This window comes from Dreissena polymorpha, chromosome 3 (genome assembly GCF_020536995.1).
Source record: "Dreissena polymorpha isolate Duluth1 chromosome 3, UMN_Dpol_1.0, whole genome shotgun sequence".
Classification (NCBI taxonomy): domain Eukaryota; kingdom Metazoa; phylum Mollusca; class Bivalvia; order Myida; family Dreissenidae; genus Dreissena; species Dreissena polymorpha.
The window spans coordinates 69,523,448-69,541,548 of record NC_068357.1 but is presented as its reverse complement, the minus strand read 5'-3'; the positions used below and the strand labels follow the sequence as shown (position 1 = coordinate 69,541,548).

General features: G+C 35.9%; 1 protein-coding gene across 1 annotated transcript in view; it reads left to right on the top strand.

The window, feature by feature from the left end:
* The first annotated feature begins 3,362 nt into the window (after positions 1-3,362).
* Positions 3,363-18,101, top strand: part of LOC127872314 (uncharacterized) — a 40,566-nt gene continuing 25,827 nt past the window's right edge. The window contains exons 1-4 of the mRNA XM_052415643.1: positions 3,363-3,477; positions 3,942-4,052; positions 15,706-15,774; positions 16,514-16,657. Coding sequence (XP_052271603.1) covers positions 3,363-3,477; positions 3,942-4,052; positions 15,706-15,774; positions 16,514-16,657 — 439 coding nt within the window. The remainder of the gene's footprint in view (positions 3,478-3,941; positions 4,053-15,705; positions 15,775-16,513; positions 16,658-18,101) is intronic.

The following is an 18,101-nucleotide window of genomic DNA, read 5'->3' as shown; positions in this document are numbered from 1 at the left end:
TTTTTGCGCCTTCTTGATCAGAAGTTCAACTCACATTGGATGTCTCCGATCCACACTTGGATTCCTCTGGAACACCCTAGTTCTATTCACCCTGGTGCTATCCTCCTTATCCCAATTAATTTTGGTGCTACCTCCTCCCGCGATCCTCAACCTCTGCATATCAACTCCCAACGGTACTGCTTCATCCACCTCCTCCGTGAATCTTGCCCAGTTTGAGTGGGCTTTCTTGCAATAATGGCAATCTTGCAATAATGGCAATGGGCTTTGAAGCATGGCAAATCTTTTTGCTCCCATCACGTAATGGCTGCAAACCTTATCCGGCATAGGCGGCCGCGATAAGGTATCTGCATTTACATGTTTCCTCCCTGGCCGATGCTTAAGGATGATATTGTATTGTGATAGCTCCTCCATCCAACGATCTAGCTGCCCTTGGGGTTCTTTAAAGTTCCTCAGCCACGTTAAACTGGAATGGTCCGTTCGAAGTACGAACGGCGTCCCTAACAGGTAGTGTCTGTATTGTCTGGTGAAGCGTACTACTGCCAATAATTCCCTACGAGTCACACAGTAGTTTTTCTGCTCGGACGTCAATATACAAAGCAACCATAGGCTACAACTTTCTCCTCTCCACCTTGCTTATGGATAAGTACTCCTGAAACTGCAACACCGGACGTATCTGTATCCAGTATAAATTCATCCACCGTATTTGGTAAAGCTAAAACTGGGGGCTGTGACAAAGCAATTTTCAGCTTGTCAAACGCCTGTTGCTGTTCCTCCTCCCACCTGAACTTGTGCTTTCCCACTACTTATACAAGTCCGCACTGATTTCAGCAATGTTTGGAACAAATGTTCGGTGATAATTCACAAGGCCTAAATATCTCTGAACATCTTTTGTGTTTTTAGGTGTTGGCCAATCTTTTATCATCTGTATGTCCGCCTCGGCCATAACTATCCTATCATCACTCACGATCCTCCCCAGGAACTCTACCTTATGCTGGAAAAACAAGCACTTCTTCGGCTTCAATTTTTAACCATACTTTCGAAAACGTTGTAGGGCCTCCTCTAGAAATCGAAGATGTTGGTCAAATGTCTGACCAAGCACCAATATATCGTCAAGGAATGCCAGAACGCTTTTCCAATTCAAGCCCCGAATTTCGATATTGACTACACAAAGAAACGTCGCAGGGGCATTACATAGTCCGAACCCCATCTTCACGTGCTCAAAAAGATAGTTCTTCGTCACAAACGCTGTCTTTGGTCGATCCTCTTCTTTGATTTTCACTTGCCAATATGCTGAGTTGGCGTCAAGTTTTTTCTTCATCTTTTTCAGGTGTTGCACCTCCTCCCCAGCAAAACAACCTGGCACCTTGTCACTAAGGCGAACGTTATTCACAGACTGTTTACTGTTTTTTTTCAAAAGTTTCCTCAATATAATCCTCCACGCTTTCGATCACAGGTACCACTGTATGTATTGGAAACGCTTTTGTGACTCTTTTCCTTTTCTTCAGAACACGATATATGTCTGTGATATTCACCACACATATTGTCGCATCCTTTCCTTTGTCGTGCAAAGTTTTTGGTACCTCGACATCCAGACCCTCGTATCTTTCCACAATAAACTGAGACATGTCACCGTTAAGTTTACATTGTAAATGTTTCACAGAATTTGGAGGTATTACACTTCGTTTACCATGGTAACTCTGCAAACTTCCGGTTTACCGTTGGTCACTGCCACATTCATTGATTCATCCTGCTCATCAATACAAAAGGTATCATTGACATAGTCCAACACAGACCTTCCCTGTATGAAGTCAAACCCTAGCAACATCTCCTGTGAGATCGGTGCTACATGAATGTTCTCCTCATATACGTTGGACCATATTATCATCCTCGCTGGTCCCACCGCACTGCCATTTATTTTCATTTTCTTTCCTGCGGCACTTAACGTCACACTTTTTTATTTCTGGTTTTCGTTTCATGCTAGTAAATAGCTCTTCTGAGATTATTGTCACATCGGCGCCTGTGTCCTCCACGGCCTCCACTGGTTCATCGTTTAATTAAATTGGTAGTTTGTACTTAGATACTGATGACAGTGATTAAATTCAATTATTTCCTCTTCCAATGCCCTCTACCTCTATCCACAGGTTTCAAAGATAAAGTATGCCCCTTTGTTCCGTAACTATCCACATTTTCCTAATAAACAATCTTTGAGCCCTCATGCCTAAAGGAAGAAATACTTGCCCCCTCTTTTCTGATAGTTTGTGGGCCAGCATTTACGAGTAGACAGTGGCCCCATTGCCCGACTCCCGCCTGTTTAAAGCTCTTTGTCCACGCCCTAACGGTTGTCGATTATGACATTCTGCTCTGCGATACCCCATTTCATGGCATGCGTAAAATTCTTGTGTAGCTTTACACTTCTGGCAATCTGATCTTATATGACCAGTCTCTCCACTGAAAAAAACAATCATTAATACCTGGCTCTCTCTCACCAGTTTCTTGTTGACCGCCCAAACCATAATTTATTTCTCCTCTTCCTGTTGAACGTCCTCCAGCACCTCTACCTCTATATCCACCACCTCTGCTATAACCGCCTTGATTTCGGTTACTGTTCCATGGTTGATAGCCTCCACTACGACCATATCCACACCTATTTGGCTTATTGTCCATCTGGTTGAACCCACTAGTACCACGCCCATAACCACTATTGGCTCCACCACTAGCACCTTCACTCCTGTTGAATTCCATTTGTTTGTCAAATTGGCTTTGAATCTGCTTCAACCTCTCATCAAGCTGTGCTTGCATCCTGTTAATGCTTGTTTCAAAAACGTTTACCGCCTCCTCTGTATCTCGCTGCGAAGTACGCCTCGTGCTCTTTGGCTTTACATTTGTACTATTGATATGTGCAAATAGTAATATACGTAGTCTTTAGCTTCGTCCATGGTTTTAAAACGTTTAAGACAAGCGTCTTTTGATGCGTCTCTATTTCTAGTCCCAAGCAGAAACGGTTGACTACCTGCGAAGCAGCATATTTTTCAGACACTTTTCTGAATGCTCTTAGGGATAACATCTGCACTCTATCCGCCCACACCTCAAGAGATTCGTTCGACTCTTGACACGCTTGGTTTAATCGGGCTTGTGCTGTCTCAACATACTCCTTTCCTCCAAACCTTGTCTCTAACCTCTTCATGAGCTGCTTGTATGTGAGGGGACCAGTACCGGAAGATATCAAAGTATGATATTTCGCGCCATCACCTTGTAAGCTCCAACACACGCAATACCTGCATTCATCCTCGGTCCAATTAAAAGCCTTTGCATAACTCTTGAATTTCAATTTGAAAGAGTCAAAATCGTACCCTTTACCATTAATGGAACCAGCAAACCGCAAATGTCTATCAAAACCTTTCGGCACCTTCCGCAAAGATACATCCTCGTCTGAAGAGTCTGATGTTTCGGTTTCAGATGTATCTGTAGTTTCCACAGGTACTGATTTTCTCTTGAATTTTCTTTTAATTTTGTTCTTTGTAAATTCTATTTCTTCGTTTTTCATCGATTTCTTACTTTTAGATTTTTCTTTTGGCTTAACTTCGATTTTATCTTTTGAGTTTTCTGTTGTGTTTTTATGTTTATGCTTTGTCTTGTGCGAAACTTTCTTTGTGCTACTTTTAGTAATAGTTGCAGGTATACTACCTGATTCTGATGTTTCAGTTTCAGGCTCTTCCTCCTCTTCATCGACCTGGGCTTTACTTCCAGCTTTGGAAATTCGATATCTGGACTTTTATCAAACGGCATAGCGTTCTTCTCGAAATCAAATTGATTAAGTATGGCCGCTGTCATGTTCCCGCCAAATTCCTCCATTAACTTCTTTGCAAATAAATTACCTTTAGACAAACGTAACATGTGCATGCGCTTTGAGATTTCTCTCTTATACCTACAATTTCTTTCAGTTATGTACCGGGAAAAAGATCACTTTAAGTTTGCTGCCATCCGAAACGCCACCAGTTGCAGAAGCAGAAATACCGCCACCTTTGTCAGAGATAGATGTTCCATCACCTCAAGTAGAGGAAGTCATCAAGCCACCTGATGCTCCTTTGGTGCAGCTGCACCTGGATAAGTTAATGATCCCTTTATCTTCATCAAAAAAATGTGTCAATCTAGGTTCAGGTGTATCACTCATCTCGATGTTATTCAAATTACTTCAAAATATAAAAATATTCAAACTGCACTTTTCATAAGTGTCTTTTTTGAATTTGCAATAAATTTGCACTTTATAAGTGTCTTTTAATTCAAATCAAATCATACAATTGCTGTTGCACTAAATAAGTGTCAATACTGTTCACAAATGTTCACTTTTTCATTAAAGTGTCACTTCAATGAACCATTTCCATACCAAACTCAACGTGCATGAAAAACAACTACAAAATATTTCACACAATGTACAGTCAATGATAATATGGCTTCAAACAGTGTATATAATGATTAATGAAACAACAACACAAATATTTACACTTTTACTTTCAATAAGCGACAGCCCATGCTTATTGAACCCCTTTACTACCTTTGCAAAGAAAAATTTCAAAACAATTATTTAAAAAATTTATTTTAATGTAATGGAAAATCACCTTAATGTATTGCCTATTTTCTTGCTGCATGCAAACACTTCCTATGTTTGCCAAAAAAGTATTTTTTTAATTTTATCCGAAATTCCATTCATCCAGAAATATGTCACTTTATTTTAGGTAATTTGCCTTTCTGTATAGAATACAGAGAAAGTACCACTGTATTCTTCTAATATTTGCAGTTATTAATTGTTATTTAGCTTTCTATTTACTTTGCAGGTAGTATTCCAAGAAATACTTGGATTTTGCAGAAAAAAGATTATCTGTTGTTGTTGTTTGTTGTTCACTGTGAGATTATTGCACAAAATAAATGCAACACTGTATATTCTGCTATTTATTTGCTATTTCTGACTTTTTGTAACTGCTACACTCTTGTGTTTTGACAACTGTTGAAATGATTAACTAATCTGTGGTGGTCAATTATCATTTTCTAAACAAATGCACCACCTTTGAAAAAATATATTTCTTGAAACAATTTACAAATTTAATCTATTTGCAGCTAGAAATGAATGTAAATGAAATGCAACTACACAGGTACACTTAGAAATTCCAGTTATTGTGTAATAACTGGCACTTGATATCTTGATATCACTTTTTCACACAAAAATGACAAATACTTTCAACTAAAACAGCATATATTTACAACAAAATATCAAATTGTCATAGGCAGACAAGCATCAAATACAATATTATGTTTTCAATCATGGGCCACACACATACAAACAATTTTACAGACTGAAATTTATACTTGTATTGAACTACCACACAAGTTTGTATGCAAATATCATAATATCAATATCACACTAGCATATCATCTTGAAGCTAGCATGAACAAACTATGCATCTTTATACAGGTCTATTTTTAAACACTGAGTTGACCTGTATTTTTATTGGCAAACAACACAGGACATAACACATCATGTGTGGGACAATTATAAAAAATATATACACAAATATATTTACAAAGCAAAGTGGTGTACATAAATTTGATGTCAACCAACCCGGTAAAACACCAATTAAATGAAAAAAAATCACTAAAAATACCGCATGGACCTTGGTATTTACAAGATGGGGTTTTCCTCAAAGTGTGGTAAAACAATGTTAACACTGCACTGTTAAAACTATATAATGTTATATGCAAATGGGAAAGAGAAAACTGCGACTGCAAACACCCTGGCCATTTGCATATCCCGGTCAGACGTAAAATCACAAACTCAGTACTAAAACGTACTAGTAAAAAATAAATTTCAGCAGTTCCTGTGTGTTAACTTCGCCCACGAAGGGAGATAACTTAGTTTCTTAAAAAGAAATTGATCAAAAATTCAGTAATTGTTTGTTGTTATGTACAGGTACGTTTTGAATCCCATTTGTATAAATAATATAGAAACCTTAGTAGATTTTTATTATATTATATATGTTATCCCTAAATTACCCAATTTAGTTTTTAAAAAAACGGGGGTGAAAACCCCAATTGAGCTCAAAAGTAGGGGGTGAACATTTTTGCTAAAACTCTATTGAATTTAATTTATACAAAAATCTCTATTGTTGTCAAAAACAGCGGGTGATTACCCAATATACCCCAAAAGTTATCTAAAGCCCTGTTAATTGTTCACATCTTCAAATTAAAAGATCCGCCGTCTAATTATCATTTTTAAGTAAAGTTTGTGTGAACAACACAAAAAGACTAATTAAATGCCCTTCAATTAAGGGTGTTAAAATAGATTCAAAGTGGAACACAGACACATAGTAACTTTTATTGAATATTTAAGAACGTTTTGATACGCATATTCAAAATATGCAAAAAGATATTTCTAAAAGATAAGATTTTTATAGAAGCACCGCACCAATAATAAATTAATTGTAAATATTCATTCTCAAGAATTGACTGTATGCACAATGCCATATTTTTATGCATCATCCACATATTTTTTTCTTTACGATGAATACCTCGATCTTAACATTGTGTCTAGAATTTCAATAATGAATATATATTTTAGTAAAATTTAGGACAGATAATGGTGTTAAGCCGAATCCCGATGGTTATCAAACTATACCGAACCTTAAATTCATATTCTGAATTGATTTAATTTATATAACCATATATAAAATAACATTTTCTTTTGATAGGGCGAGTCCTTATATAGTTGTTATATATGTGGGGCGAATCGTTATCAAACATGGGTCGAGTCGTTATGGGGCGAGTCGTTTAAGGAGCGAGTCGTTACATTACATGTAGCCTGTAGGGACGAAAGGCTACAGGGCGAAACATGAAAAAAGAGAAACATTGACAAATGAATATATCAATACAATACTCTGTTAAAGAAATCCCGGTCTTTAAAATACAATCGTTGCTAACCATACGAGGGTACACCAGCAGTGTTTATTTCATTTAGTTTGAGTAAAAGGTACTGTAGAGATCGACCTAGCCTAAGTAGGTCAGTCGAAGTAGGTCAATCGAAAATAATAACGCTTCATACCCAAAATATAGCATAATCAGATTTCTTAATTTAAAAAAAAATGTCTCTGTAGCATGAACTTGAATTTTCCTGCTTACATATCAACAAGAAATACAGATTGTAAATGAATTCATTGAATCAATAAAGTTAAAACTTACAAACCATTCAGTGACAATGGCGTCTATTTTAACACAGTCTGTAGGTATCACGTGCAATTTTCTTGTTAGGAGTTTTTGACGGCCGTGGACCATCCGCCTAGTGATAATAAAACAACTGCCACTTAATATACACGGTACTTTTTAATGCTATTTGTGAATTCAAATTACTGAAGCTGTTATGCATGCACAAAAATTAAACATTCGAGTCTCTTAAAAACTATATTACACTCCTATATGAACCCTTTAATAAACATGCGTGTTGCATGTCAATGTCTGTTGTTGCATATTCATTTTCCAAATGGTTTTATTTTTATTCTGTGAACGTGTAGATAGAAAAAATGAAACTCTATGACACTGTTTATTTATTTTGAGATATTTTAACGTCATTTGTTGATTTGACAAATTGAACAAGGTTAAAGACTGTTTGTATTCACGTAAAGTTTAAAACCCATTTATGCCTGGTGGACCATGCCATCTTTCTAAAGTGGATCAATTCATTTCCAAAATTAGGGATGTCTGTTATATTTATTTCTATTTTTAGAATATTTCTTACGGAAATTCCTTTAAGCAAACAGTGTAGACCCTGATGAGACGCCGCATTATCTGTGTATACGCTGTTTGCCAAGGCCTTTTTGTAGACGCTAGGCAAAATGGGTTAAATATGTTTACCATGTTTGTAATAGAGATGTTGAAGGCAATGACACAATTTGCTTATTGAAACTTGACGGATAAAGTATGTTATGGATAACATTTTTTATTTTAGCATAAGCTGATATAGATAAATGTTTCGTAAGAAGTACAGTATCTCAAAAAGTAAATTTATTAGATACATAATTTTTATTTTGTCTTTATTTTGCATTTAAGAGTGATTATGAAGAAATAGTTTTCTGTCTTAGTGTGCTCATTAAGTCATTTCAGTTGCTTTTTAATCTATATTGCAATTGTAGTGAGCTGGTCCAACGGTAGAGCGTTCGGCTTGAGATCGAAAGGTCCCAAGTTCTTCAAACTTCACATGCACATGCACCTCAATGAGATCTACAACATTGACCTATTTTTAAGGTCACTGGGTCGAAAGCCAAGGTCACCGTGACCTTTTTATTCAAAACTTAACTTTGCTCATAAAATGAAAACGGCTGGGCCTAAGTTCTTTTAACTTCATATGTACATGCACCTCAATAAGATCCACAACATTGACCTTTTTGAGGTCACTAGGCCAAAGGTCAAGGTCACCGTGACCTTTTAATTCAAACTTTAACAAAAACTTTAACATTGCTCATGAAATTAAAACGGCTTGACCTAGCTCCTTTAAACTTCACATGTGTATGCAACTCAATGAGATCTACATCATTGAACTACTTTGAGATCACTAGGACAAAGGTCAATGTCAACGTGAACTTTTTATTCAAAACTTAACTTTGCTCATAAAATGAAAACGGTTGGGCCTAGGTTCTTCAAACTTCATATGTGCATGGAACTCAATTAGATCTTCAATATTGACCTAATTTTTAGATCACTAGGTCAAAGGTCAAGGTCAGTGTGACCTTTTCATTCAAGACTTAACCTTGCTCATAAAATGATAACTGTTGGGCCTCGGTTATTTAAACTTCATATGTACATGCACCTCAATGAGATCTACAACATTGACCTACTTTGAGGTCACTAGGTCAAAGGTCAAGGTCACTGTGGCCTGTTTATTCAAAACTTAACATTACTCATAAAATTAAAAGAACTGGACCTATGTTCTTCGCACTTCATATGTCCATGCACCTCAACGAAATCTACATCCTTGGCCTACTTTGAGGTCACTATAGAAAAGGTCACCCAGGTCAAAGATCAAGGTCACCGTTTGAAACAGTCTTATATTCGGTTTTAGTGTAGCAATCAAACAAAAGGGCCTCTAGGGGGGCATAAGTATTTTTGGAACACATCTTGTTTCACCATATAATAGGGGGGGGGTCGTGATATTTTTTTTTTGTCAAGGGGGTCGGAATTTTTTGAGCTGATTTTGATAAAATGTATCCGACCTCCCCCCCACCCCAACTGATTATTAATGACTCGTCCCTTAGGTGATTTTGACCCCGAATGCTTCTTTTAAATTCTGAACACCCGAGGTTAGCCAAAAGCATAGTTCTTGTTGGGCGCAATATGACCTAAATTGTGCCGATGTTCCGTAAAACCAAACAATTTCAATTTCAAAATGATTAACTGACAAGTAAGTGACGTCTCGTCCGTGTGTTGAACGATTAAAGTGGGCCGTGCTCAAAACGGTTTCTATGTTGTCTAGAAAGTAGAAGGGATAATATGGGTTAAGTTTTAGTGAATCACGCCCATGTGTGATTGTATCTATCACGGTGCATTCAAGCGAATCCTAGAAGTCTTAGGTCCAAGTATTACCGTCATACACTTGCCCTTTTCTGTCTCTGACAGTCTTGTTACATTTAATGACATTTAATGACGCTAAATGGCGTATTATTTCCCCTTAACTGCAAATAGTTAAAGTGGTTACGGAAACTGCCGAAGATGCTTCGATATTGTGACGCCATGGTCGTTTGTCGTCATAATCCTTTTCGAAAGAATCTTCCAGCAAGGCAGACCCAAGAAAGAATTGTCACATAGAAATCTGATGGAATCGAAAATGAGAGGTAAATGACTACATGAGCTCTGAAAAAGACCTCTGCAGCAGTTACAACCACCACTAGAGCGGAAAAGCGCTATGATGCTGACAAAGTAAAGTGTGTGAAGCTGGCAGTCCACTGTCCCCTGTCCAATGTCCATTGGTTAGGGTTAAGGTTAGGAATGTACATTGGACAGGGTACTGCCAGCTTCACACACCCGACAAAGTAGCGATCCATCGAGGGTAGACATTGTGATCGAGCACGTTGACTTGTCTGTTTGGATACGAAAGATATAACAGCTAATGCAACTTGAAATGAAATTCTATGACGCTCTAAATGAACAACTTTGAACTATATCACACGTACCGTGAACAAGAAGCTGCTGTGTAAGCAATACCTTTTAGATTTCTAGAATTTTCGAACTCTTTAAAAAATCGTAAAGGGACTTAACTTTATTACTTTCTTTCCTTCTATAAAAGAGAGTATTTGAAGTATTTGAAGCCGGCACGTGACCGTTGCGGACCATAGCATATTCTAAATATAGTATTCTAAATATAGTAAGACGGCCCTGGACCAAACCAGCTGCTCAAAACATGAACAACTTTAAACTACATTGTATATCACACGTATTGTGAACAAGTAGCTGCTGTGTTAGCAGTACTCTTCAGATTTCTAGAATTTTCGAAGCCGTCACGTGACCATAGCTGACCATAGCATATTCTAAATATAGTATTATAAAATATAGTAAGACGGCCGTGGACAAAACCAGCTCTCTTATTGTGGCATGTTTTGCCCCAAACTTGGCAAGCCTGTTTACTTATTTTAAGTGTTGTCATAAATTAACACCGCATATGTGCATGCCTTTTCGATTTGAAACCGGAAGTTAAAGTCACTTGTTACTAAAGACGACGTATTTATATCCATCTTAAAGACTTACTTAGTGTTTAGTTGGCTTAATTAGCCGACATTTGTTTTCTTCTTGTGGTAAATTGTTTTAAAATGGCAGCAAATAACAAACCAGGTATTTACATGTCTATATGGATTAACTTTGTATACGTATTAACTAAAATATAAATATATTCAAATATACCGGCATGATATACTGCAATGTACATAATGAAAACAAGAGGAATTTTTATCACTCGTTTGTGTTTTTGATGTGCATTTTCTTGCGCATAGTCTTTAACATTTCGATTAAAAACTCACATGAACGTATGCGTGTACATGTTGCTATCTTAGCGTCTATATCAATGTTCGATTTTATACAAATACTGAAATATTTATCGATGGAACCGTTTGAAAATGCCGAACATGCACTTTGTGCGATTTTCACCTTTTTTGCCGAACCTATACATTAATATGCCCCGCACAATCCCTGAAAATTACAGGCAAAACAGCCAATGGGAAAGGGCTTTAATACCACCTGACAGCCTAAACAAATGCCGAACATGCACTTTTTACAACTTTGATATTTTTTTCTTTCAAAACTGCCGAACCTTAATTTTCAAAAGTTGATGATTCTAACATAATTTTGACGTGAAATGATGGGAATTGTTTATTATCATAAAAATGTCAACATACAGCATTAAAATGACCAAATAACATCAATTTTATCATAAAATAAAGCCGGACATGCAAAAATCTCTAAAAAAAACAACCCGGACATGCAGAAATTTACGATTCCAAAGGGCCCAGTTGTACACAAGTTCTGCATCAAATACATCTATGTCACAGTAGATTTGTGCAAATGGGATTTTAAAATGGGTGCTCACTTTTACTTTTAAACAGTTTTCTTCGCTCTCCTGAAATGTTTCACGTTTGAATGTTCGGCATTTTCAAACGGTGCCATCGTCAATAAAATAATAATTTCTCAGCTAGATTCAAAACGGAAATCGGATGGCTTATCTATCCAATTACTGTTAACAGGTCAAACGTGAAATGTAGAATACAGTACTGTTAAGTTCTTCTATATAAATTTTTTTCGTTTACAAAATAAGTGAATTGTATCTTGGCGTATCATTGTTTTTTGTTGTTGTTTTCTGCTTCAAAAAAGTGATAATTGATATGTGATATTCAAGAAAACATGTATGTTATTTTTCTGTTTTGTGTCGCAAGTTTTACAATTATATGGGCCTTTTTTTAAAACATTTCATAATTAATATGTTTACTCATAAGCTTGCTATTCTAATAATACTGTAGGAGTGAAGTAACTTCCGCCAGTGGTTGTGTGGTCAAGATGTTTTCCTTTGTCAAGTGTACTTAAGCTTGATCCTCTTTTTGTTGATCATGATTATTGTTTTCGTAAATTATGAACCCAAACATAAACAAAAATATCGTTATATATCTCCTCAGGTGCTAGTCTGTGTTTTATATCTTTAATAGATTCAGTGAGTATTAAAGACCAAATAACACCCTATTATTTAAATCTAGAATTTGTCATAAAATATAGAATAGGGTTGTTTTGGAACAAAAATCATTTTTATCTACAAAATTTATGTTCGTTCACTGCACGGACATTAGTTTTTGATCATTGGCAACATAAATGTTCGCGCAGTGCACAGAAATGAATCCAACATCATTCAATACTATGTTCAGGCCAATACTATGTTTTTCTGTTGTTTTTTATTTGTTGTTTTTTTACCCCAAGAATCTAGGTATTGCAACGGTGTTCCTACTGCCTACTTCTTTGCATCCATAACAACCTATGATACTAATATTACTTTATTTCAAAATAATTTCAAGTACAAACATTTATTGTATTAAACATTTGTTTCATTCTTAGGTGTAAATTGTAAATAATTGTTGAAAATAAAATCAGTTTGTCATTCGTATTTTTTTCAATGTATGTTATACATTCAATACCATTCGAAAAAAACAATTCTGAAGTAGTCACAAATATTAACATTTTACTTAAAAATATACATGTGCATAAAAAATGGAAAGCCCTACATGTTATTTTATATATTTATAATACATCAATTATTCAATATTTGATTAATTTAATACGTATTATAGTTTACTGTAACTCTTCCTCTTCGATGCTTGCAATAATATTTTTGAACTGCCGAGGGAGATTGATTTCACATAAATTGTGTCTGATCAAAATACTCAAATGTTCACCTTCATAAAATTGTAGATATCAAACACTTATCTTTTTCAGAGAGAAAAGTTATTACATACATGTAGAAGTTAGGTCATCAAGTCATTTATGATGTACATTAAACTGCAAATGCTATCTTTTAGTGTGGTTTCAATTTTTCTCTGGGGCATTTTCCTGTGTCAGATTTAAAAAAATACATTTAAAATACTTCAATGTTCATATAAAGAAGTTACAAATTCGTTTAAAAAAATAAGTTACAACGAATTTTCCCATATAAATACTATAACAAATAACAAAACATTTGAATAATTTAATAGTCACGTATTTTTAATAATTTGCAGAATTACCCCACCCATTAAAATTCATCCTGTCCGTTTTACAAACCGTCATGTTTGAAACTGCTACTTTCACGATTCCATCCTCGTGCAGACATTCCCAAAAGTATTTTTAGTCTACAGGACATTCGGTCCTGTGGACTTAAAAAGCTTGCAGGACTGGACTGGGATTCATAGGACCAAAACATCACGTCACTGACTCAAATTTGTTGACATAATGATAATTGGAAAACTGTAATCATAAATGGATAATAAGCAACACAACATTGAACACTAACAAATCACAACACACGTTAAGTATTTTATATCAAAATTAATTAGTTAAAAACAAATCAATTTCGAAATTTAAAATTCGTTTATTGTATACTGGTATGCAAATTGCTGTGTAAACAAACGTTGTCAGATACTGATGAGGTGTTTTGTTTTCTAGCAGGGGCCCTTTTCCCCAAGGGAAAGGCCTTTTCCCCCAAATCAATTTCTCTAAAATAGTGCAAATTTCCCAAAATTTTAATTTAACCTTGGACAAAATCCCCGCTTTCTTCTTTTTGTGTATATTTTCTCCCAAAAATTGAAGGCCGGACGTTTTCCCCACATTCAGAAAAAACGCATTGCTGATACTTAATCAATGTTAGTAATTTTTACAAAAAATCACATTTATAATTGCATGGAATCAATGAAGTACCTTAAACAACAGAACACATGCTGAATATCGATAACATAATTAAACAGACTAAGATTAAAAAGCGCTAAGCAATTCTCGGTATTACGAAAGTTTCATTGACAATGTATCGGTCGCGAAATTATGTGACAAATTATAATTTTACTACAAAAGTCAATAAACTAGTCACAAGGATTTATAAATCAACGAATATGCATTATTATGCGTAAATTGTATGGGGTAACTAACTGTTTATACCCCAATTACAACGATCTGAGTTGCAGAACGTGTATTCGTTTAACTGTAAAAACTATCGAGATATTTACTCTGAAGTTTTAGCTGCGCATTCGCAGGAACATTTTTTGAATGCTTACAAAAATACGACGTAATGTTCATTGCTTATATTTCTTTTAAGCTTTCTTTTATTTTCAGATTTTAATTCTTTGAAATAAATAAATGTTTGCTCTTTTATTATTTACCGAACATTCGGATCGGCAACATAGCATTTTCAATCGGACCTGTCTTAAAAACGTCAGTCACATCCCACACTTATGACAATGTTTGCTCCTGGCATCGGAGATGCCTTTGTAACTTATTGAAAGAAGTCGTTACATCAAATACTCGAACCATTCGCATATGTCTTTGTGTTCGCAGTTTTGGTTTGAAAACCACGTAAAATTGGCGACATTTTCGACAATGTTACCGAACGCCATATGCGTTTATACGTAATTACCTCCCCTGAAAATAAAGCGCTAACGACTTAAAATTTCACGGAAAATTCGGCTTTAAAAACTTAAGGGTCGGCGGGTTTCTGCTAGGTAGGGTCGGGTTGCTCGAAACACAGCATTTATTTTGTTTGGCCTCGGTGAACGAACATGAACTTTGTAGATAAAAATAATTTTGTTCCGAAACAAGCCTATTCTATATTTAATGACCAATAGGGTGTTAAATGTATGTTACTCAATATAAAAGCTTACCCTTTAGTAATTTCCCAAATAAAGTTAAAAGAAATAAAAAGCTGGTAACTTAAATTGAATGTAGTTAACACAAAACAGCATTTTATTCACTTCGGATGTTATTTTACACTTTTTTTTCTTAATCTCTGGAAGCGTCTGTTTCTGTGGAAACATGTGAAATCCTTCCATCGCTTAACTGTCTTAATGAAAAAAGTCCCATTTCCATGTCTTACCTACATTACTGGTTTTTAAACTAACTATTCAGCATCTTTGAAGCCATTCAATAATTTTTGAAACTATTAGATCGTATATTGGTGCAAGGAAATTATGTTTTTTTCAAAATAATGTGTCACTGAACCTAATGGTTAAGATCGAGCATCTATTCGCATAGACATACCAAAATCAACATGGCCCCAGGAACGACGTAACGTTGACGCTAATTTAGCACGACGTCGCTGGCTATCTACGCTATATTTAATTAGCAAAAACTTAAGATTACATAGTTCCGATACCAGTATATACGTACTATTTTTGGGATCATTTTCAATAAGCCTAGCACTGTTCTTCTGGAAAGTATCTTCTTTGATCACTTGTATCAAGGCGACATGCTGTATCACAGCAATAATATAAAACTTTTTATGACGAATGAACAACGCATTCATGAGTTGTTTTTACATGTGCAGTACGAGAACACATACATCCCGATGCCATTATGCAAAATCATTAACTTAAATCAAAATTGCTCAAGCGCTTAATAGTCATTTTCACATATTCAAAGCGTCATTTCTTTTCTAAAGAATGGTCTGATTTTCAGGGTTGTCTCTGGTGATACATCTAGGGCTTCTCGCTGCAGTCGGTGCATCAGTTTGTGCAGATAATCGAGGTAAGGTAATTTTAAGAAAACTTCTGAACATGATCGAAATACACCTTGATCCCTTTGATCTGATGAATGGTGTATACAAAGGCTGTGTGTTATTACCATGATAGTTTATACAGGTCAGCATCGATACTTACTACCACGGTTGGGCAAGCCCAGTTTGAAACGCAGAACTAGCTGATGCACGGTTTATACAAAGCCTGTCTGCCTCATTCATATTTGTTCAACCGGATATATGTTCCTGGCTACGTTTTTTTATAATTGCAGACCATGCTATATAACGCTACATTGTTTTGTCTTTGTATGTTATAACTATTAAAACAGTTTTAACTAATAAGGTCAAGCACATTTTCCGAAGCATACAGCTAAGTGTTATGAATAATCATGCGAGCAACTGCACTCTACTTCGGATACTCCTGACTGTTTTTTTCTGTTTAGGCTTCAAAGAATAAGTCTTAGTTTGCTATATATCATGACCCGGGCCAAATAGAGACCATCATGCGCACTACAGACAAAAGACATTATACACACTATTTAGCACACGTATGTTCAAAAACTCCAACGTTTGACCAAAAAACAAATAAGAGTTCAAAGAATCTTTCCTTATTTCATTCACTTAAATTTTATCCAGCCAGTCTATAGAGAGTATTTGACATTCAAGCATAAAACTGTACCCACATTCAGAACCATAGCACGACCCGTTTGTATGGATTGGTTTGTCAATATTGTATTTTTGTTCTTCTAGCTTCAAGTGGATTTATCGGTGGTGATAACGGCAACACAGTTAACAATTTCCTACAGGTGCTGAGGGGAACGAATACATTTGAGTTAGAGGGTGATAGCGTAAAACATGAAGGATGTCGAAAGAGTATAGAGCAATTTGTACGCCGTAAGGGGTTGTACGAAAACAACCAAACTTGGATTCTTGACTGTTGGGAACCAACGGAATGCACTCTTGTCGAAGAAAGAGGCCAATACCGGAAGACCTTACGACTTGTTCCGAAATCCTCGAATTCGTTGATCCGTTGGTTACGTACCCAAGTCAATACTGTTCTGTTACCTATTGACGCTCAGTATACTATCTCGTACACATTTATACCGTACTTTTCTCAACGTAGTGCTATGTTTGTAACGGCTTTGCTAACGGGTTGCAGTGTCTTTGTTGCGACACCCGATAATTGGAATTGTAACATCATTGTTATGCACGCTAACTGGTTCTGCGACCGACCGGGTTCCGAGGGAAACGATGCAAATCACGTTCAGGCAACGTATGTGCTTCAGCAAGTACAATCCACAAACCAACGATGCAAATACCAAATACAACGTCGATGGGCAGCTGAAACTAAACGTCCAGATATAGAAACCCACAACTATCATTACAGTGACAACATCACGTATTACAGAATGTATAACGTTTTTTTTGTGTATGGGTATAATCTTGGAGGATGGAGGAAGTGGCAATTCTGCCTGAAGGAGTTGGCTAACAGTCCGCAACAAGAAAAATGTAACGAAATTGTTTAGGACATATACTTAAGAACTATGAAAATGCACACTTCGAATAAGCGTATTTTATCAACGAAACACTTTATATTATGATAATATCCATACACATTCTAAATAACATATTCATTGTTGACATTTAGACACAAACTTATCTAAAATTGAGTCGGTAATAATGAAATGTCGCATGATAAAGGCAATGCTCCAAAAAAGGAAAGTAACACTTTTTGCTACTTGAGATAAGATTGCAGTTGTAAACATGAATCGCATGTATTACATTTTAACTGTGAGGCCCAATGACAAGGATATGCGTCTATTAGAACCGCCAGTGGTTGGCACTTACTTTTCGTAGAAAGCTTCCAGTGAATGTGATTCTGAGAATGCCATTGTTAAGCGTATTTGGTACGTTGATCACATTGTGGTGAAAATTGTGCGTTTTTATTTACACATGCATGAGTTGCTTTAACGGACAAGACTTTAGTGTGCATATACATTTCAACATTTGCAAACATTTCCAGCGGTAAAGTTTAAGTTCTATAATGTACGTATGGAACACTCTTGGTGGAATCTTTCGAATTTTCGTTTCTTTGTACAAAATCCCATATAACATAGGCATGGGTTTTAAAAGTCCATTTTAAGTTCATTTTGGTATAATAGTTTTGCATATGAGACAAACTGTAGTATCGGAAACAGCAAATCGAATTTTTTGTCAACTTTAATAAAGTCAACACGAGAATCTTCAGAAACGACAGTGCCAACAACTTGCGTCCGTCACAGATAAATATGTTTGCCACTGGACCTCACATGAGTCCGTATATAAACTTGTTGGACCT